The sequence below is a fragment of the Equus asinus genome, chromosome 8, assembly GCF_041296235.1.
Source record: "Equus asinus isolate D_3611 breed Donkey chromosome 8, EquAss-T2T_v2, whole genome shotgun sequence".
NCBI classification, from domain to species: domain Eukaryota; kingdom Metazoa; phylum Chordata; class Mammalia; order Perissodactyla; family Equidae; genus Equus; species Equus asinus.
The window spans coordinates 97,331,096-97,353,705 of NC_091797.1; the positions used below are offsets into that span (position 1 = coordinate 97,331,096).

The 22,610-nt window shown below is 55.9% G+C and overlaps 1 protein-coding gene and 1 pseudogene across 1 annotated transcript in view; both read left to right on the plus strand.

The window, feature by feature from the left end:
- LOC123275623 (tubulin alpha-3 chain-like) overlaps positions 1-887 on the plus strand; it is a 95,039-nt gene extending 94,152 nt beyond the window's left edge. Inside the window, exon 3 of the mRNA XM_070516812.1 lies at positions 528-887. Coding sequence (XP_070372913.1) covers positions 528-887 — 360 coding nt within the window. The remainder of the gene's footprint in view (positions 1-527) is intronic.
- A 3,292-nt stretch (positions 888-4,179) lies between these two features.
- LOC106837308 (P2X purinoceptor 6-like) lies at positions 4,180-22,477 on the plus strand (annotated as a pseudogene).
- Positions 22,478-22,610: the final 133 nt, after the last annotated feature.

Consider the following 22,610-nt stretch of genomic DNA (forward strand, 5'->3'; position numbering starts at 1 on the left):
ACAGTCCCGATCTGTCCACCCTGGTGAGTTAACAACAGGCCTTAAAGACTTGTGGCCCCTGTGTCTTCTTTGTAGATGAAGTGCACAGGGACCCACAGCAGCCCTTCCAGCTGGAGTAGCTGATCACTGGGAAGGAAGACGCAGCCAGTAATTACACCAGAGGCCATTGGACCATCAGCAAGGAGACCGTCGACCTGGTCCTGGACCAGAAACTGGTGAGGAGAGAGCTGAGAAGGCTTCCTGTGGACACTGTCCTGGACAGAAGGGTAGGCCTTAGAATGTGACCTCGAGGACATTTTGGCAAAACTGACACCTTAATCACGAGTCCACAGTCTTACCCTCCAGTGTGGCTGTGGTGCATGCATACATCTTTACCGTCTGTCTGCTTTGCCTCTAAGTGCCATGCATGTTCACTGTGGAGGGTGTGAACCTTGCGATCTTGCAGAGGAGGGGAAGTGACCGGGGCTGGTCAGAGGTTACGCTGTGCCTTCTGCCCACGTAGGCTCCCGTCCTCTGCTTTCTCTCAGGTGGATCTGTGCTCGGGGCTGCAGGGCTTCCTCATCTTCTACAGCTCTGGGGGCAGCCCCGGCTCTGGGTTTGCATCTCTGCTCATGGAGTGCCTCTCGGTGGACCATGGCAAGAGGTCCAAGCTCGAACTTGCCATTTCCCCAGCCCCCCAGGTTTCCACAGCCATGGTGGAGGCCTCCAACTCCATCCTGACCACCCACACGACCCTGGAACATGCTGACTGTGCCTTCATGGTGGACAATGAAGCCATCTATGATGTTTGTTGGTGCAACCTGGATATTGAGCTGCCCACGTGCACCAACCTCAGTCGTCTCATTGGGCAGATCGTGTCCTCGATCATGGCCTCCCTGCAACTGTAATGAAGAAGCCCAGCATTTATTGAGCACAAACTGTGTGCGGCACATTCTGGATGCTGGAGACACAGCAGCCAACAGAGACGCTGTCCCTCATGGTGGAGCCGAGGAGATAGGCGGTCAGAGGCCTGTGGTAACATGAGAGCTGGTGTAGACAGGACCGTGTACTGATGGAATTAGCCATGGGGTGGGTGGAGGATCTGGTAGTGGGCCCCATGCTAGATGGGCTGATCTGGGAAGACTCTGTGAAGAGGTGATGCTCGACTGTCCCTTTAATAAGATCCCTGTGGCTGCTGTGAGGACAGTTGGCAGCCAGAGGATTAGTGAGCAGGGGAGGCTGTGACCTGCAGTGGGGGTGTGTGACAGAGAGGGAGTGAAAGTGTCAGGAAATGGAAGCCCCAGGCCTTAGTGCTGCGACCTGGGGAGGGCCAGGTTTGGGAGGGAGGCCATCCATTGGTTTGACACAGGCTGAGTTGAGGGTGTGTTGGGGACATGACTGCCTCAGGGTAACCTTCTCTGGTCCTCACAGCGCAGCCCTCCCTGCTCCTTGTCCTCTGTTGCTCTGGTCCTGCCCACAGAATGGCTGCCCCAGGCTCTCTCTGTCCCTGGGATGTGCTGTGTGCTGGGCATGGGCAGGCCTCAGACCTGGGCTCCGGGGCTGGCTCTGCCACCTCAGGGCCGGCAGTGGACCTGACCCTCATCCTGGGACTCAGTGTCCCTGTCTGTGGGATGGGCCAGCTGGAAGAGTCCACCTGTACAGTCTCCTCCAGCTCAAAGGCTGCACTCTGTTCTGTGGGGTTTTTAGATGTTCCGGGCAGGGGCCCCAACCTGAGATGGGCATGGCTGGCCACCACCAAGGCCAGTCTGTGTTGAATGAGCGCACACTCAGGAGCGAGAATGCACTCAGGAAGGACTCTCTCCCAGGCCTGTGTCCCCACCCGCCTCCTCCTGACCCAGGCTCTCAGGTGCCTGTATCAGGAAGATCTATGGAGGCCTGAAGGGTATGGGAGGGAGGCGGTGGGGCCACCCCTGTCCTGCAGGAGCTCATCCTCTGGCCACAGGAGACTGGGACACCTACACTAAGCAGGGAGGGGAGCTTGACTGCTCAGTGGCCCAGGGACAAAGAACCACAGGTCCACTGAGGAGGGGCCACCAGCCCGGAGAACTCTTGACAAAGACAGTGGTGGGATGGAGAGGGGAGGGCATGCTAAGCAGGGAGAATGGCTTGAGCAAAGGTGTGGAGTTGGAATGAACTCATGTCTCAGGATGGAGGAAGACACTGTAGATGGTGGCTCAGATCCCAGGTTGGAGCTGGTCGCTCCACCAGCACCCCATCCTGGAGCAGGCCTTGCAAGGTCTCCACCTGAGTGCTCCCCTCCAGGGACTCTGGCCATCCCTTGGCTCTTCTGTGTCACCCCTGTGCAGCTGCTACCTGCCATCCGCTGGATTCTGTGTTTTCTGGAATCCGACGTATGCCCATGGAGCTACCAGGGACAGTCTTGGGCAGGGGCTAGAAGAGAGGATCCCTCACCCCACCCCCTTCCCAGGTCACCGTGAACTAGTGGCTCCAACAGGGAAATGACGAAGCCACCCATCTCCTCTAGGGGATTGAATGTTGACCCCCCGAAAAAAATGTTCCCCCGGAACCTGTGAACGTGACCTTCTTTGGAAAAAGACTCTTTACAGATGTAATTGCCAAGGATCTCAAGGTGAGAGCATCCTGAAGCAGGAGGCCCTAAATCCAGTGACAAGTGTCCTTATAAGAGGAAGAGAGACAGACACAGAACAGAGGATACAGAGAGGCCCTGTAATGATGGAGGCAGAGCCTGGAGTGGGGCAGCCATGTCACAAGGGACGCCTGGGGCCAGCAGAAGCTGGAGGAAGCAGGAAGGTCCTAGAGGCCCAGAGGGAACCCAGCCTGCTGACACCGTGATTTCAGACTGCAGGCCCACGATGGGTCCCAAGCCATGGCCCACCCCACCATCTGGGCTCCTTGGACCCACCTTGGTCCCTCTGCCTGATGGTGGTGTCCTGAGCAGCCAGATCAGCTCAGGATGCTGCGGTGTCAGCGATGAAGTAAGGCACTGGGGGGCAGGTGGGTGGGAGTCAGGGTTCAAGCAGGTAGGTGGCAGATGGGCCACTGCACTTGAACTGGGGCAGGAGGCAGAGGTGTCACCCCTCCTCCCGGGGTCTGAGATCATCATCCCTCCTGTAAGTGGATTCGCCTGGCACCTCCATGCTTCTGGACGTCATTCCATGTCCTCACCTTCTTTCCACCATCCCCCTGTTGGGGACCCAGATCCAATGAGTCAGAGGGTCTCTTCTTAGACACTAAATTCACACATTTGAGGTCAGGCCTGCGAGCCCACGGGATGGCCACAGACCCCAGATTTACGAGGTGGAGGAAGAAAGTTAGGGGTGTCTTGGAAACACAGGAGGGGCCCTCCTTCCAGCACATCCCTCAGGTCGTAGGTCCGGGATCCTGTCTGATGTCTGCCCAGGCCACTCTCCCAATGGCCAGACTTCTCACACAACATCCTGCACTGGGGCGAGGGTGTCTAGAATGCTGAGGGTCACCATGGAAGGTGACACAGAGGAAGATGGATCTGCACGGTGAGCAGGAGCTGGAGAGCTGAGGTAAGCCGGTTGACATACCACCTGCCTTTCGACCCCGGGGAACCCCAGTCCTCAGGAAGGAACAGCCCTCTGGGCTTGACCTTGTCCCATAGAACTGAAAGTCTCCCGTGTTCCCCACTGCCTCAGTTTCCCTGGGTCCCCTCTTCCTCTGACCAGATTAAGAGAATCTGGAACCTTCTCCCCCAGCCTGACTCCATCATCTGGGGACTCCAATAAGCCCAACTAAAGACTCTGGGCTGCCTGTCCCATGTTAACTGTCTAGAGGTCTGGCCGTGTGAGGGAGGGGAGGGGACATGGCCCTCATCGCCCCATCATCCCGAGTCTGCAGGAGTTCCTGAACAGCAGTTTAATTCCAGTGAGTCCACCCCCCCGGAGGACAGAGCCATCCTCCTGACGCCAAGTCCATCGGGGACGCCATCTCCGGCCCCACGTGCTTCCTCCTGGGGATGCTTGGAGGCAGGAGACGGGCCTGTGTAGAGCTCCTGCTGTCTCCCACTGCCCTCGGCTTCCTTCCCCACTGCCCAAGCCTTGCGCCCAGCCGTGGCCTCTGTGAGGGCAGCCCAGGCCCTTGTCCTCATGGACCCATGGCCCAGCCAGGAGGCCTGGGGCCTGGGGACAAGTGCTCAGAGCAGGCAGCATGGGGCTATGGGTGGCTCCGGACATGGCCTCCTCCCTCGGGGGCAGGGAGGGAAGGTGCCGGCCTGTCCCCACGGTGGCACAAAGCCCCCACTATGGGGCCGCCAGCCTGGTCAAGCCGCAGCAGCAGGCTCTGCACCTGCCCGAGGAGGCAAGGTGGTGGAGCTTCTGGTGCCGGCCCTCAGCTCAGCTCTTATGCCGCTGGCAGGGATGTGTGGAGGGGCGGCTGCCAGGCAACTGGGGGCGCTCATCTGGGCCCTGGTGTGGACCACAGGTGGTGGGCACGCGGGGGAGATCTGCCCCACCTCTGCCTCCTCACCCCACAGGCCCACGGGTCCCTCCCCTGGGACATCGGCAGGAAACACAGTAGACTGGGAGGACACACATCGACCCTGGGGGCTTTTATTTTCTTCTTTCTGCTTCTCTGCTCTTCTCAACATTTCTATAAGGAGCACACATCACAGACTGAAGACGACAGCAGCAGCCTCCTTTTATTCACCAGCTCTTCTCTAGTGTGTGAGGGATCGTGGCACATGTCACACACTCAGACAGACCAGAAAGACGTCAGGTGAGAAGGAAAAGCTCCTCTGTTTCCCTGTGGTCCTGATCAGGTGGGAGTGTGTCCACAGCTGCCTGATGGGCATTTCAGGAAGCGTCTGTGCACAGGCCTCAGTCCCCTCTGCATGTAGTCCTCCTACCCGGCCTCAGTCTCTCAGATGGGGACACAGCACCTGCTCACCGTAAGGTGATGTCATGAGAGAACACATCACTGGAAGGGCCTGGGTACATCCAGGTTCATGGCAGCATGAGTCCAGCAGCCAAGAGGTGGACGCAGCCCAGTGTCCACCAATGGATAAAAGGATAGACAGATGTGCTGTATGCACACGCTGGAGTACCATTCAACTCGAGAGAGAATGAGGTACTGTCACGGGCTACAACATGGACGAACCGTGAGGACATTATGCTGAGTGAAATCACAGTCACAAAGGGACAAATACTGTATGGTTCCACCACTGCAAGGGACCTAGAGTAGTGAGACTCACACACAGAAAGTAGAATGGAGGGTCCGCGGGCTGGGGAGGGGGCATGGGGGATAGTGTCTAATGGAGACAGAGCTTCACTCTTGGATGATGAGCACATTCTGGAGACAGATGGTGGTCACGGCTGCACAACAAGGTGAATGTACCTAATGCCACTGAACCGTACACTTACAAATGCTTAAAACGGTACCTTTTACATTGTGTATCTCAGCACATAAAACTAGAGTAAGTGCCTTCAATGGCAGCTCTTATGGTCACTCGAGCTCCTGGGACATCATAACAGCAGTTAACAGTGGGAGGGCATGTGCCAGGCACCCTGCTGTGTGCTGTACATGGAAAGAATTAACTTGGCTAATCCCATGACAATCCCACAACGAGGCATCATTATGACCCCATGTGACAGAGGAGACTGAGGTGCAGAGAGATAAATGACCTGCTCTCTGTCACACAGAGCTGTGGAGCAGGGCTCATTGATGGGTGCTTGGAGCCCCCAGCCCGCACTGGGACCACTTAGCTGAGGAAGGGGAGGGAGGGAGGGCCCCCCCGGGAGAGGCAAGGGAGGGGTTCCCTGCTGCAGAGGCCTCGGGGGCTCTCCCTGTCCCATGCCCTCTTCCGGCCCCCTGGACAGGGTTGGTGAGCTGCTGGGGATGACTAGTGTCACCTGAGAGTGTGGGTGCCTCCACTGGGGACCCCCATTGCCCACCCACTGTGTCACCACCTGGGTCCCCACCAACCTCAGCCTTGCTGGGCCAGTGGGCCATGGACCATCAGTCAGCATGGGGTCCCCAACCTTAGGCCCCCGGGGTTCAGATCAAGCAGTTTGGGGGTGGAGGCTGGGTTCTGCCCTAACCCTAACCCAGGCCAGACCCTCAGGAGCCTGCATGACCCAACCAGTCCTCTGCCTCTCAGTGGCCATGAAGAGAAAGCCACCCATCCTGGCCGCCTGCCCAACTGCTGTGTGCAGTGGCTAAAGATGGACTTAATGGCCAGGTTCTAGGATGGGCTCAAGGTCATTCCCCAGGTGCTGGCCTGTGCTGAGGGGCCTGACTCTCACCCCAGGTGAGATGTCTGCCCTGCTGCCGGCCACATGCCCTGCCCACGGCCTGATGCCACTCCAGCCTCAAAGCCCACCCAGAAGCAGAGGAGAGATGCACAGTGTCCCCTCCAGACAGTGGGGCAGCCGGGATTTCAGCCCCATGGGACCCAAGGAGCCTCAGTTTACCATGCAGAGTGTGTGACATGTGCCCCTGTATCTGCTTTTGTCACACTTGTCACACACAGGCACTGAGCTGCTTCTGGATTGTGTGATGGGGCCAGCGAGGTGGCTCACCATGGCCTTAAGAACACTTCCTCAGACTCACACACTCACAGAGAGACACACAGGCCCTTGTGCTCCCACAGGTGGCACCTGAGGCCCCAGTTGGGTGTGGGTAGAAAAGAGGTCCCCTGGTCACTGCAGGTCACACGTGTGGGTGATAGAAGGTGAGCGGTTACCCTGCCTGTATGTGCTGGTGTGCCCAACATACACAGTGGACACACAGACACCTGTGCTCAGACGTCTACACCAGGGATGTGGGTGTGCCACGTGTCTCCTGGGGGTCATAGCTCTCTCTCCCCAACAGTCTGGCCTCTACTCTGCCTTCATGGGGTGCTTCGTGTAGGTCTTCCTGGCACCTCCTGGATGTGTCTCTGGCCCCCATGGCCATCATGTCCCTCCTGGTCTCCTCCTACGCCTCCCGTGAGCCCGCCTGTGCTGTGCTGCTGGCCTTCTGGTGGGCTGCGTGCAGTGAGCCCTGGGGCTCCTGCTGTTGGGTGAGACCCTCGGGCCTTCCTGCCGTGGTGGGGGCTGCAGTTCTGCTCTTCTTGGGGCCCTGAGGCCCCTGCCTCCTTGGGCTGCCCCTGCACTCAGCATTTCCTTCTTTACATTCCAAGGGTTGTCCCTGTGTGGGGGGGCAGCACGTGGAGATGCCCTTGGCCCTCAGCCCTCCCCGATTCTGCTGAGAGGCCAGGATACCTGGAGACGTGCCCAGGGCCTCAGACCCCAGCCTCCCTCTCCTGCTCTCCAAACCAGCCAAACAGGGTGCATCACCACTGGCCCTTAGCCCCAGTCCCACCCACACCCCATCTCCCAGCCCATGTCCACCCATGTCCTCTGGGACCAGGCAGAGCTGGGACCAACTCGGTATTTCCTCCTGGCCAGCCAGCGTCCCTGCTGGACATCATTTCCTGCCCCATCAGTCATTAAAGGTTTCATCTCTGTTGCTACCATCACCATCGGCTTTGGGCAGATCAGGGTGGGCTCGCTTTTGGCACCAGGGAAACTCTTGGGTAGGGGACCAAGGCTGGGTGCTGGTATGTGTCAGCCAGTCGATGTCCTGCTGTTCCAGAGCTTGAAGCACACGGTGCTCATGTGGATCTCCATGAATAAAATGGCCCCTAGGGGGAGATGTTGGGGGAGGGTCAGATTACACAACAGGTCATTTGGGGATTGGTGACAACAGCCCTGCTCTGGCTGGAGTCTCCCCACAGTGTGCTTGGTTCCCAGCAGAGTGGTTCTGTTCTGCTGCCTCTGCTGCACACCCAGTCAGCAGCCATCACAGACCCCGAGCATCCTGCCAAACTTCCACAAGCAAATGATTCCCCCACGCTCATTTCGGTAGATGATTCATTTTACGTCATTTTCCAGTTCCTGTTGACTGTGTTTCAAATGCCCTGCTTCTTTGTTTCTGTTTAAACCTCTATAAGAAGCACTAGATAAGTGATCATTGGATGTCTGAGGCCGTCATTGATTCTCCTTTCCCTGGGTCTGACGTTCCTGGGGGGCAGGAGCTGTCTTGCTCCCGACTGTGGCCGCCCAGCGCTGTGCTTGGTACAAAGCAGGTCAGCGCTCAGGTGGGTGTGAAGAGTGGGCCCGAGCTGCACTGTAATAATGATGCCATGGGGCCCCTGGTGGCAGATGCAGGCCACTCCCTGCCCTGTGACCTGGTGTCCCCACCCGGGCCTCTCCAAGGCCTGGTCCCTGCAGCCAGCCTCTGCCCCAGGCTGGCCTGGGACAGTCTTCCCTGATGGCGGGCAGTGAGCAGATCAAGGTCCGGAGGAGACGTGTGTGTGAGAATCAAGCAGCTGACACATCTTCCCTCTTGCTCTGTGCTGGGGCTGGATCCACACTCACCCTGTGCTCATTTCTCACCACACCCTTGGTGGCAGGTTTCTCATCATCTCCATTTAGGGAGGAGGGAACCCCTTAGAAAGGTGGAGTGAGTGCAATTTGCATATTATGTGCACACACATGTCAGGGGAAGCTTGGCAACTGCTGTTGTCTGGGAATTCCCGTCCTTTTTTCTGGAAACAACGTCCTTCCCTTTCAGTGTCAAGGATGCTCCTTGATGTGATCATAGTGCGGGTAGAGGCAGCTTCTTTATGCTTTCATGCTTGGTGACCCTAGGCCTCCAAAGTCATTGAACCCTGACTAGGTCTCGGCAGCCATTGGAGAGCCCCTGGGCTGGGCTTGGTGGGGGACCTCCTGACTTGCCAGGACAGAAGGGGGGAGGCGGAGGTTGGAGGTGTCACTGGACACTGGAGGTAGGTGGGACTTCTGTGGCACCAGCACCTCAGGCACCTTGGCCCTGGTGAGTGGTGTGCATTCAGGGGAGTGTATTGTGGTCACTGATGGTCCCGTGAACTGAAGGGGAACAAAGATTGGCATCAAGAACAGGTGCACAGCTTTGTGACAAATCCGGAATGTCTTTGCATTTGTGTTTGATCACCCGTGGAGGGTACATTAAACCCTGATGGATTTTAATAGACATGCACCCAGCACCATCACTGCAAAGTACTGAATTTCCCATGATCCTTCGTTTCTCTGCCTGCTGGTCGTGCTGACCCGCATTTGTGTCTGTTGTCTGATAGAACGTTTAGGGTTGGATTCGGGGTCAACAAAGAGCCCTGTACAAACACTGTGGATTCTTCTCAGTTGTATCCTAAGGCATCTGGCACGTCTGGAATCCACTCCAACCATGAGGAGGAGCATCCCTTCAGTGCCTGTGAAATACACTCTTCACAAGTTTATAGTTTTAAAACTGGGAATCTGCAGGATTCATTTCTTCATGATTCCAAAATATTTATTTCTTAATGTTTTGGTTTTTCATCAACTGATGCTTTTGAAAGAGATATTGTTAATTGTCTTCTTTGACGTCTGAGGTCATCCCTGGGGGTGGAGCAGTGATGGGTGTGGGTCCACCTTCACATTCAGGGTGCAGATCCGTGTGACCCAAACTCTGACATTCTCTCCATTTGACAACTTCCTCGTGTCCCCTCCCCCTGAGCGATGATGATTCTTTCCTGACATTTGTGAATATGTGTTTTCAAAACTCAGGTGCCTTTTTTATTTTAATTAAAACATGGAAATTCAGATGAACATTTCAGGATTTCCTGATACCTAGAACATTAACTTATACAATTCCCCTGGGTTTCAATGCACTAGTTTGGGTCCTTTAAGGTGAGTGAACGAGATTCTGTGCTCCTTTCTGGGGGTTACATTCTATGTCGACGATGCACAATGCTGTCTTTTATTCATTGTAACAGCTTTAGTGAGAAATGGTTCAAATACAGTACAAGTCACACTTGAAGGCATGAAATTCAGGTTTTTTTAGTATATTCACAGAACTGTGCAACATTAGCACAGTCGATTCTGGAAGCTTTCCACCATCCCTCTAAAGGAACACCTTCCTTATTAGGAGACAGTCCCATTGCCCCCAGCCCCTAAGACCTAGGCAAACACAAATCCACTTTCTGTTTCTATGGATTGTCCCATTTTGCACATTTCTTATGAAGAGAATCATACAGTGTGTGACCTTCTGTGTCTGGCTCCTATCCCTCAGTGTAATGGTGTTGGGGCCATCCGTGTTGTGGTGTGTGTCAACCCTTCAGTGCTTTGATTGCTGAAGAATATCCATTGTGGGGCTGGCCCCGTGGCCGAGTGGTTAAGTTCGTGCGTTCCGCTGCAGGTGGCCCAGTGTTTTGTTGGTTCGAATCCTGGGCATGGACATGGCACTGCTCATCAAACCACGCTGAGGTGGCATCCCACATGCCACAACTAGATGGACCCACAATGAAGAATATACAGCTATATACCGGGGGGCTTTGGGGAGAAAAAGGAAAAAATAAAATCTTTAAAAAAAACAAAAAGAATATCCATTGTGTGGCTGTAGCACGATGTATTTCTCTTTTCCTCAGGGGAGGGACATTTGGGTTGTGTGCACTTTGTGGCTCTTCTGACTATGGCTGCTGTGAACATTCCTGCACAAGTTTCTGCGTGGACATCTGCTTTCTTTTCTTTTGGGCGCACACCTGGGAGCGGAACTGCTGGGTCAGATGGTCACTCTCTGTGTCCCTGTTTGGATGCCCAGAGGACCTTCTCCAAAGTGCCTGCACCGTTTCCCGCTCCTGCAGCAGCGGGTGAGGGTCCCAGTTTTTCCACATCCTCACCCACACTCACCGTCTGTCTTCGATTCTAGCCTCGCTGTGGGTGTGAAATGGCTTCTCTCTGTGGCCTTGATTGGTATTTCTCTGACGGCTGATGATGTTGGACATCTTTTCGTGTGCTCAATGGCCATTTGTGTGTCTTCTCTGGAGAAATGTCTGCTCAGCTCATTGGCCCATTTTTAAATTGGATTCATTGTATTTTTATAGCTGAGTTGTCACAGTCCTTTATATATTCCAGGTATGTTTCTTATCAGATATCTGAGTTGCTAATTTTTCTCTATATTGTGGGTTGTCTGTTCACATTCTTAATGGTGTCCTTTGAATCTCAGAAGATTTTCATTTTAGCGATGTCCAATTTATGCATAATAAAGTCTTACTAGATGGAAATGATTCAGACATTAAATCATATCCTCATCAATATTTTTGTTATATAAGTTAAAATCCAGCCGTCAAAGAGTCAGGGAAAGATTTGAATTAGTTCATTTCAAGATTTGCTACAAATCCAAAAGAACTCATCAGGGAAGATTCAAATGTCAAATATTTCTTTATTATCCTTTCGATGTTCATGGGGTCAGTAATTATAGCCCCTCTCTCATTTCTTATATTAGGAATTTGTGTTTCTCTTTGTTTTTTCTGAGTTACCCTGGCGAGAGTTTCAGCCAATTTTTAATCTTTTTTAAGAACTAGTTTTGGTTTTATCGATTTCTCTCTTGATTTCCCATTTTCAGTGTCATTAATTTCTGCTGTAACTTTTTCATAATTTCCTTCTTCTGTTTGCTTCAGGCTTCCTTTGTTCTACTTCCTGCAGCTTATTGTTTCAGATCTTTATTTTTTCTAACATGTGCATTCAATGCTATAAATTTCCCTCTGGGTACTCCTTTCACTGCATTCTACACATTTTGATAAGCTGTACATTCATTTTCATTCAGCAGAAAATATTTGCATTTTCTCTTGAGACTTCATTTTTTGATCCATGTGTTGTTTCATCTGCAAATATTTTGTGATTCTCCAGCTATCTTTCTGTTTTTGTTTCATACTTCAAACTTCTTTTTGTTCTGAGAACATACATTGTCTGATTTCTATTGTTTGAAGTTTGTTGAGGTATGGGATTGTTTTTACCCAGAATGTGGTCTATCTGGTGAATGTTGCGTGTGAGCTTTGCAGCCTGGGTGTTCTGCTGTGTTGGATGTGGTGTTTTATGAATGTTACTGAGCTGCAGTAGATGGGTGGCACCGTCCAGTCCGTCCTTCCTGAGGTTCTGCCTGCTGCGTCTGTTAGTCACTGAAAGAGCGGTGTTTAGTGCTGTCGTGGGGAGTTGTCTGGTTCTGTGTCCATCCACTGTGATAGTGGATTTGCCTATTTCTGCTTCCAGTTTTATCGGTTTTTCCTCACATATCTTGATGTTTTGTTGTTAGAGGCGTGTATGTTAAGGACTGTCATGTCTTCTTGAAGAAGTGCCCCCTTTCACATCATGGAATGCCTCTTTCTCCCTGAGAATTTCCCTTGTTCTGAAATCGGCTTTTTCTGGAATTAACACAGCTCCTCTAGCTTTCCTTGGATGTGTGCTATCCTGACTTAATCTTGTTCTGTCCTTTACTCCTAACCCACCTGTGTCTTTACAATGAAAGTGGGTTTCTTGTGGACAGCATATAGTTCATTCTTATTTTTTAAATGTGGTCTGATGAAGTCTGTCTCTTACTGGCTGCATTTAGACCATTCCTATTTAGAGTGATTATTGATGTAGTTGGATTAATATCTACCGTATTTGTAACTGTTTCCATCCATTGCTTTTGATCTTTCAATTTTGTCTGGCACTTTTTAAATTACCTTTTGCTGTCTCTGGTTTTAATTGAGCATTTTATAAGATTCTACTTTTTCTTTCCTTTTAGCATGTCAATTATATTTCTTTAAAAGTTTTAAATGGTTTCCGTATAGCTTACAATATAAATTTACACTGACCTCAGTTCACTTTGCAATGACACTGTTTCTTCAGGGTTAGTGCAGGTCCCTATGACAGAGTCTTCCGGATTCCTCCCTCCCATCCCGTATAATTGGCTCTCCTACACCTCACTTATCCATGAACTGTTATCACCCAATGTATTTTTACAATTATTATTTTGAACAAAATGAATTTCTTAGATCAGTTAAGAAAGAGAAAAATGAAAACAAAAACTGAACACTGTTTTATTTTACCTTCCATTATTCCTTCTCTAAGCTCTATACATCCATTAGCTTAGTTCTCCTGTGGGTTCCAAAAACCCAGCCCTGATCCCATTTCAGCAAGGGGTGGGACACCCCTCCTTAGACTGTTTGGCTGGGTTTTGGCACTTTAACATCATGCAGGAAGGGTGTTCTAATGGTGGAACAACTGATGCTGCCAAGAGCGTTTCCTGGAGCGCAAGGGGCTGGAGGGGCCGCAGGCTGTCCTGCAGGTGTCCCACGGAGGGATGTACTCTCTGCTGAACACGGATCCCCTGCACCCTCGGCCCCAGACTGCCCCCTCCACCCTGGCCTAGAAGCCCCCAAGATGAGGAGACAGAACTGAATCCCTGACCGGGCACCTCCTGTCTGCAGGTCAGAGTCCGAACACGCGTCCGAAGCCCCACAAGCCTCCGGGACCACTGCAGGACTCCCAGTGGCCGCCGCCATCTCCTCCCGCTCTTCGTTCTCCCCTGACCTCTCGCAGGGATCCCGATGGTTCCAAGCATTTCACTGTCGCGGGCACCAAGGCTGGGACTGAGCCAGGTGGCACCAAGAGCGTGGCCGGGGATGTGGGTGAATCCGCTGGCCTCATGACCAATCGAATGTGGCGGGCAGCGGACATGCCCCCTGCCGCCCCCCCGCCGCCAGTAGAGACCCGCTCACCGCGGCGGTCACCTGGGCAACCCCGTGCTGTTAGCCGGTGAGGACCCCGCCGCTGGCCTGCGCTGACCTTGAGCCTACTCCTGGCCAGGACACAGAAGGGCGCACGCCACGGGCCAGACGCAGGGCTGGGTGCCTTCGGGCCCTTGTTCGGCCTGCAGTCCGCGTGGGTCCAGCAGGGCCACCCTTCTGCAGACTGAGGACCCCGCCTGACTCCAGAGCTGTGCTTAGTCCCTGCGCTTGGGGGTGGGGCAGCTCTACAGGAGCATCCCACAGGAGGGCCTGGGGGACCTTGCAGAGCCAGTCACCCTCCTCTCTGGAGCCAGAGTCTCGCTCTCTCTCTGTGGGTCCCAGTTCTCTCTCCTGCTCTAGCGTTGCATGTGTGGCTTCCTCCACCAGGAACATCCCTCCCCAGCTTCGCTTGTCGAACTTCAGAATCTGCATTGTCAGCTCAGAGGGCCCTTCTTCCGGAAGCTTTCCTTGGCCACTCCTCTGGGCTCTGCCACAACCACAGCACCCTCTCAGAGTACCTATAACCCTGTCATCCCCTCACCTCCAAGGAAGAGAGGTCAAAGGGCAGAGGAGAGGGGCTACTCCTGTCTATGCCCCAGGGCCCAGCAGAGGGAGTGTGGGGAGGAAGGGAGGCCCAGGGCAGCTGGGGGTTTGGACTGAGCCCAGGGCTGGGGCGGGGCTGGACCCTGCCCCGAGTGTCCCTTTAACGCTGCTGGCCTGGCCTGGCCTGGGCCCCTGCTTTGCCTCCTGTTCAGCTGGGGCTGCAGCTGCTGTGCTGACTCCTGCTCCCAGCAGACAGCAGGAGCTGAGAGCATGGGCTCCCCAGGGACCGGGACAGGCTGGGGGCTTCTGGATTACAAAACTGAGAAGTAAGTGATGACCAGGAAGTGGCGGGTGGGCGCCCTGCAGAGGCTGCTGCAGCTCGGGGTCCTGGTCTACGTGGTGGGTGAGAGAATGGCTCCTGGGCAGATTGGCTGGAGGGACCCTGACTGGTCCTGCTGGGCTGAGGGTTGGGGGTCTGACTCTCCAGGGGCTAGGCTGGTGGTGGTGGAGGGGGCATGTTGGAACAGGGTAGGGGCAGAAGGAAGGATCTCCGTCTGTCTAGAGGCCAGCAGTGACAAGAGCGAGCCGTGTGCTTGTGTCCTCCTGTGTGCCCACCTGCCCCCTTTCCTGGGCCTTGTCCCCAGCCTGGTGTTGGGCTCTGGGGGCAGAGCAGTATGGGTCTGACCCGCCCAGGAGGCCCCTGGAGGGCAGGAGGTAGTCCCTCACCCCTGTGAAAGCTGCAGCCCTGAGGCCCCTGAGAAAGACCACCAGCTGTGCTGGGTCAGGTGAGCCTTTGAGGAGGAGCTGGTGTGGCCGGGGCATGGGAGGGTGAGGCTGGTGAGGGAGGAGGTGGGCAGCTCAGTCTGAGCACATGGCTCTCGGATGCCTGCTTGGAACCTCTGGCCTGTGCAGGGTATGTGGGTGGAAGTGAGGCTGGAGAAGAGGGTGGGGCCTGAACTCTGTGCTGGGAGCCTATAGGGTGTGTCAGGGCTGAGTGGGCGGGGCCGGCTCTGCTGCTGCTCACTGTGTGCGGGGTACACGCCAGGCACAGTGGCCATGGCCTGCTCCCCAGGTGGGCCCTCCTTGCCAAAAAAGGCTACCAGGAGCAGGCCCTGGACTCTCAGGTTTCGGTCATCACCAAACTCAAAGGGGTTTCCGTGACTCAGATCAAGGAGCTGGGATGCGGCGACTTTGTGAAACCACCACAGGTGGGTGTCTGGGTGTTGCTGCCAGGCACTGACACCTCTGACCCCACCCCTGCAGTGAGTGTGTGCAAGAGGAGCATGTGATGCCAGAGGGGGTGCTGGCACTCTCACAGGGCCGGGCTCAGGAAGGGCCTGACAGTGGAGTGGCCCTGGACAGGCTCTCGGGGATGCCTAAGAGATTTCCAGGTGGACAAGGGGACGAGTCAAGGAGCCGGGCCAGAGGGACTGCATTTACAAAGGGGCATCTGGAAGAGTGGAGGGTCTGGGGTCTCAAGGCTTGAGCTTGAGGAAGGGGTGGGGGCAGGGGGCAGGGCCTGGAGCTCCTGAATGCTCCCTCCCTGCCCTAGGCCCTGTGGGCTGGCTCCTCCTCTGCCTGCCACAGGCTGCCTTCCAGCCCCTCCTCCCTCCACCCAGATCCTCCACAGCCCCGTCTCCTCTGCTCTGCTGATGCCCACACTGTACCCCGGGGACACCTGCCCCAGCATAGCTGCCTCCTGGTGCACACCCGCCTTGTCCGAGGGAACCCTCTCCCTCTCCCAGGGGGGCCTCTTTTCATCCAATGAGGCTATGATGCCCCCAAGGCCAAAGTTGGACATTGCTCAACACCTCCCTGCCCCTCCCTCCTGTCTATTCCATCTGTGATGGTTTCCCTGCTGCCCCCGCTGCCCCTGTGGTCTTCCTGTGGCCCCCAGGTGTGCTCCACACAGCAGCCAGGCTGAGCTTTCACAGGTGACACCATCAGTCCCTGCCAGCCCTTGCTTGCCACCCTGGAAGGCTCCATTTCTGTGATGGTGGCCACCAAGTCCCTGCAGATCCTGACCGCTGCCACCCCCGTTGCCCTCTGCCCAGCCCTCCCCTCCCCTTCCTGGGTGTGCATCCCCTACACATGCAGAGCTGTCACGGGCAGCACATGGTGCCAGCCACCCTTCCCCACAGCCCCTTTCTTTTCCCAGGCAGAGCTCACCACCTGCTCCCCTGGCCCCCGGCCATGCATGCAATGAAGGATCCACCTCCCCACTAACCTGGGCGGGTGCCTGGCCCACTTTAGCTTTGGATCCTCAGTACCTAGAAGCAGGAGGCTCATGGAAAATTCTGGTTGAGCAAATGAGAGTGAATATGAGAAAAAAACTTGCCCCAAAGAGGCAGAAAGAGGCTCAGAAATGGCTGGAAAACCAGTCAGCCTCCTGTCTCAGACTCAACTTGCCTCACTGGAGGAATTCACCTTGGCTACAAGGTTTGTGACTCAATGGGGCAGGACCCCTTCCCTCCCAAACCCAGCTGCCAGCCTCTGGCCTCTCCCATCGAGGATCCAAGCAGGGCCAACCCTGACCCCTGTCTTCCAGGGAGATAACATGCTCTTCTTGGTGACCAATTTCCTTGTGATGCCAGAACAAGTTCAGGGCAGATGCCCCAGAGGTCAGGCTGCCTGGGAGCCTCCCAGCAGGTCCCTGGTTCCTCCACCAGCCCTGGGTCACAGCCATGTCCCCCCTTCTCCTTCCCAGGTGCCTGAGGCTCAGCATGTGCTGCTGTAGCCCAGGCTCTGAGCTGAGACCTTTCCTGAATCATTTCATTTCATCTCCCAAGCACCCTGCCTGGCTGGAATTACTGCAGGCCCCATTGAAGAGAAGACTGAGGCTCAGCCAGCCTGAGTCAATGACCAGGGCCTCCAGCCTGTGGGGGATGGGACTCTGCACCCCTAAGCAGTCTGCTTCTGGATCCTTCCATTCTTGTTCTCTGTGAGGTGTCGAGGCCCCTCCCCACCCTGGCCCCTCCTCTGGGCACTCTCCAGGTTGTCAGTGTAACAGCCAGAACTGGGCACAATCTTAGGTGGGCTCTGATAGCAAGACCCAAGCTGGAAGATCACCTCCCCTTCTCTATGCCTAGCCTCTGATAATGTGTCCTGGGACAGCTTCCATTTTTTGGGGCAAACACAACGCACTCCTTCTTATGTTGGGCGCATGGTTTGCTCATGATTTCTGGGAATTTTTCACCACAACTGTGGTTAAGCCAGAGTGCCCCACCCTATTCTTGCGTGTTCATGCAGAAATGCAGACTCTCACCCAAAATCTCACATTTCCTGTCACCCAGGGATTTCCCAGGATCCAGTGTCTGTGGCAGAGCACACTCACTCTCCTCCCCAGCTGTGGATGTGTTTCCAATTTCTGTTCTTGCCTTAGAATACACATAACATAAAATTTACTAATTTAACCATTTTTATGAGTAAAGTTCCCCAGATGTGGACTTTGTGTGAACAGTTGGGACCCAGGATACAGCCCTGGAAGCCTGCCTCCACGGTGACATCTTTCTATAACTGAGTCTAACATTGAATCACTTGCTGGGCTGGAGGGTAACTGTGTTCTGCACCCTGAGTGCTGGTCGTTGGTCCCACCACAGTGGCTGGGGTGCCACATGTCCCTGGTTGGCCCCGTCCACAAGGTGAGGCACGTGCATAGAGGATGTGCTGACATTCAGAAACACACACGATGTCCTTCCTTTTCCAAATGCTCAGAGACATCTAGTTAATGTTCGGTTTGTAGACTGTCCTGAAATTGTGCTGGGGCCACAGGTCTGTGTTTTCTGGAATCCGTGTGATCCTCTTTGCCCCTGTCCAGGCTTCTGGCCCTTCCCTCAAGACTGCCGGGGCTGGGTAATCCACCAGATCTGACAAGCTGGCTTCCTGAGAATAGCGGAGCTCCTGCCAGCTCCTCTCAGGCACCTGGTTGTCTGGTCCCTCCCAGCACATGCACTGTGTCCTTGTGGTGTCACAGCCTCCAGCGAACACCTGCTGAGCCTGCCCCAGACAAGGCTTGCAAAACTCCACCCTCCCCACCTCTTGGAGTTCCTGCACAGACAGCACAGCCAAGGTGGCCGGTTCTGCGATGGGGGCAGAAGCTGCAGCTGGGAGACCCAGGGAGGCACGTCAGCCAACCCGGGGCCTCTAGAAGGGTTCCTTCAGGATATGAGGCTGGAGGGGGATCTTGAGGATGTCTGGGCAGAGGGGGCTGCGTGGGCAGAGGCGCAGAGCTGTGTGAGATGAGGCCCGTCCAGGGCTCCCTGCACTGAGTGGGGTTGTCCCTAGGTTTGCACTGGGCCAGGAAGCGTTGCCCTGGGTCACAGGGGCCTGTGAGCCCCTCTCAGGAGCTGAAGTGGATCCAGCAGCAGTGGAGCCACAGATAGGCTCAGGGGAGGGGCGCGACCATCTGTGCATTGGGATGGACCACTTGGGCTACTGGAGGGAGGTGGTGGGGGCAGAGGTGGGGCCTGTGCTGGTCACCATGGGGTCTGGTCAGAGGAGTTGGTGGCCCAGGCAGGGTGGAGAGGAGGGGCAGACTCAGGACATAGGTAGGGACAGCGAGGCAGAGCAGGTGGCCCCATGCTGCCCTCTGCCCACTTCTCACAGTCCCACCCCCACAAAGTCCCACCGTCTCCTTTGGCTTCTCCAAGTCCCCAGCCCTTCCTGCCACCCTGGTACTGTGTTCCTCCTGCTGCCCCTGAGCAGGGGGCCCTGGACAGCGGCGTCCACTCTCCATCTGGCAGAGCCATGTCTGTGCCAGTGCCCAACGCTGGAGGGCACTTCCTCTCCAGGGTCTGGGGCTCCCAGAGAGCTCACTCCCGCCCCCTTCTGGCTGATGCCCAGAACTCTGTGACCCTGTGCAGGCACTAATGTCCCTGTTTACCCCAGAACAAGCCAGGAAGGGACTGGCCTATGGTCCCTTGGCCAGTGTGTGGGGTCCACTTCCCTAGAGACCCCTCTGAGGAGGGTCCCGCCCTTTGTGTGCCACACCCAGCACCTCCACTCTGGCATGAGCTCACCCTCCCAGAGTCCCTCCACCTTTCCTATTCTGTCACCTGAATGGGACCAGAGGAGCTGGGCCTGGAGGAGTCACTTCTGCTCCTCCGGGGACAGAACTCTTGGGAGGGAAGGAGTCTCGCTCTGCCTTGGGAGATATCGCTGCACCCCTATCTGGCTGGGGGGCTGCTCACCCTCCCCCTCTGACCACCTCCTTTTATCTGCACCCTCCAGCTTTCCCATGTGCCCCAAACTCAGGGAACCTGGGGGCTAAGCAGGGGAGGGGTGTGTCCCTGGGGACTGCAGGGCTGGGTCATGCAGGGGCGACACCTCCTGGGCCTGGACATCTCTGCTCTCTCACCACCTCAGCCCCCCCATCCCACTGGGGACATGCTGGGTGATGAGGACTGTCCTGAAGGGGAGGCTGGGATGCACAGCCATGGTCACTGTGGACTCTGTCTTCCAGCACCTCCACTGGGATGGGGGTTCAGGTGGCCGGGCTGGGACCCTGGGTGGCTCCCACGTGCAGGCCTGGTGGTGCCTCTGCATCTCTTCTTTCTGCCAGCAGCCCCCTGTCTACTCTCTTCCCAGGCCCTGTGGAGACTGGAGGCCTGGAGTTTGTCTCATGTTTTCAAGGCACAAAAATGGGCCAGTGTGTGATGGTCAAGGGACCCACAGGACCTGTGAGATCCAGGGCTGGTGCCCCGTGGAGAGTGACACTGTGCCTGTGTAAGTATACCCAACACACAGAGCGGGGTCCCAGGACCAGTAGAGCCTGCCCCTTACCTCCCCCCACCTGCCCGAAGCCTCTGCTGGTCCAGGCTGAGAACTTCACCCTGTTCATCAAAATCACTGTCACCTTCAGCAAGTTCAACTTCTCCAAGTAAGCATGGTGGGTCCTGGTTGACCCCAGACCCTCCTTGTCCCCTGCCTGGCCCAGCCACCCAGGTCCCACCCCCTCTCAGGTCAAATGCCTTCGAGACCTGGGACACCACCTATTTCAAGCACTACCATTACCGCCCATACTTTAGCCCCTGCTGCCCTGTGTTCTGCATTGGGGACCTCGTGGCCACCGCTGGAGGGGTCTTTGAGGACCTGGCATTGCTGGTGGGCCCGTGTGGGGTAGGGTTCCAGGGAGCTCGGGGAGAGGGTCCGGGGCCGTGCCTGCTGGTGGAGCAGTGATGCGCTGTGTGCAGGGCGGTGCTGTGGCATCCATGTCTGCTGAGATTGTGACCTGGATGCCGGGGGCTCGGACTGCTGGCCCCACGACTCCATCCAGCTGCAGGAGAGGAGCTCCAACTTCAGGTGTGGCCCCACGGTCCACATGCTTCTCCTCAGCCAGCTCCTCCCCCACCTGTCCCCCTTGGTGACCAGGACAGACCACAGCCTGGCCCATCCCTCTGGACCCTCTGCTGCATGTGCGAGGGGGTCCCAGCACAGGAGGGAGTCTCTCAGCTCCAGGGCCCCCAGCACAGGCTCTGTCTAGCTTCCCTCTTGAGCCCTTTGGCCTCCACCTCATCTGTCCCCACACCCTGCTGCAGCTGGGACCCCTCACCCCAGCCCCTCATCCACTCCACTCTGCCTCCAGCACCTCTCTCCACAGCACAGGGGCTTTCTTTTTACTTTTCCCTTAAGTTTTTATCTGAAAAAGTACAAGAATCTGTACAAAACTTCAAAGATTAGTACTGTGAAAACCCATATAGACTTCATCTGTGTTCACCAGGTTTGTTTTTCACCATTTTGCCCCATTTCCTGTTTCTCTCCCTCTCTAGAGAATTGCGTGCCTATATTTAGATGGACTTCACAGGAAACCCTTGGAAAGTACGTGGCAGATATCTGGACACTCAACCCTCTCCATTCTGTCCTGAGACTGAGGACCTTCCCCAGGTGACCGTTGTCCTCTTGTCACACTCAGGAAATGTAACATTGGCAGATAGATCTAATATTTAAATTTCCCCAGCTGTGCCAATAATAGTTCTCAATCTTTTATTTTCCAATGCAGGATGCACTCAAGGCTCTTGGGTTGCTTGTATTGTCATGTCTTTGAGTTTCCTAAGCAGATCTGTTCCATCCTTCTGCCCTCTCATGTCACCTCGTCACCCTCGCAGATGTGCACACAGCTACCAGTCCTGGAGGTGACGCCCTATGACACTGCCCACTGGGCCCTCCTGGCCTGGCTTTGCTGGCCACCCAGCCCTGTGCAACCATGTGGGGCTGGACCAGCCCACAGCCTGCTCCCTTCCCCTCTGTGCACTCCCCGCCCTCTGTCTCTGCCTAGAGATCCTTCCTGAGACCTGGGAATCCAGCCTGAGGGGCTCCTGGCAGGAAGTCTTCCCTGGTTCCCAGGGAGAGTGAGTGCCGCTCTCTGGACCCCACAGCCTTGGGCCTGCCCCACCTCCCCCACCCCCACTACTGGTGTCTGTTTAGGGACCCTTCTGTCCCCATCCCCTCAGCAGGCAGGGAGCTTGTGAGAGGCAGGTCCCAGCTTGCTTGTCCCCTGTGTCCTCAGCAATGACACAGGGCTGAGACCCAGGACTCAGGCTGGGTGGATGGAGTCAGTGGATGAGTAAGATGAGGCTCGTGAGGGCCAGGCCACCCAGGAGTGGGCAGAGCAGCCACTGGACTCTCTCCTGCTCCCGGACAGCCGCTCACTGGGGGGAGGCCTCAGGCATGGAGGCCCGGAGTCTGCTCAAACTCTGTAGGGTCCACTTCGACATCTGGTCACTGGGCAGGTAGGGATTAGGCTGGGGCAGGTGGGGTGGGCAGGGGTGAGAGGCAGGGTTAGGTGACAGCTACAGCCAGAGAGGCGCAACCCAGGTCTCTCTCAGGCAGGGAAGTTTGGGCTCATCCCCACAACTCTCACTCTGGGCACTGGAGCGGCTCGGCTGGGTGTGGTGAGTCTGGCCATCGTGGCTCCCCCTGGCTGCTGGTAAGCATGAGCCCCCTGAGTGTCCCCTCAATCCCCTGGGCTGACATCGAGTCTCAGGGTGAGGGCTGTGGAGGTGGTGGGATGGCAGGTTGGGGTCAGGCCATGGGTCTGCCCTGCCTCTCCCAGATCACCTTCTGCTGTGACCTTCTGCTATTGTATGTGGATGGAGAAGCCCATTTCTAATGGAGAACCAAGCATGAGGAGGGGGCTGTGGGCCTGCCTGACCCTGGGGTACACTTTAGTGGATGGTGGTTGGAGCCCTGACCCGCTGTCCTCATCTGTAGGCAAAGGCCCTGAAGGGAACTGCCAACCCTGAGCAGACAGGCAGCTTCCCCACCCCCACATCTGGCTGCCCTGGTGCCTTAGAGGGGGCCCAGCATCTGACCCCACTGCTGCTGCTGGGAGCTGGACACTGTCACCAGAGTGGGCCTGGCATCCACTCCCTGGCCTGTTCCTGAGGCCTGTAGCCTTTCTCTGTTCGTTGGGGGTTGACTGGGAAGGGTCAGGGCCCCACCTTGTGGACTCAGGGATGAATCCCTGGCAGGACCAGGGCAGGGGTGGGGGAGAATTCCACCCTTCAGCTGCCAGACA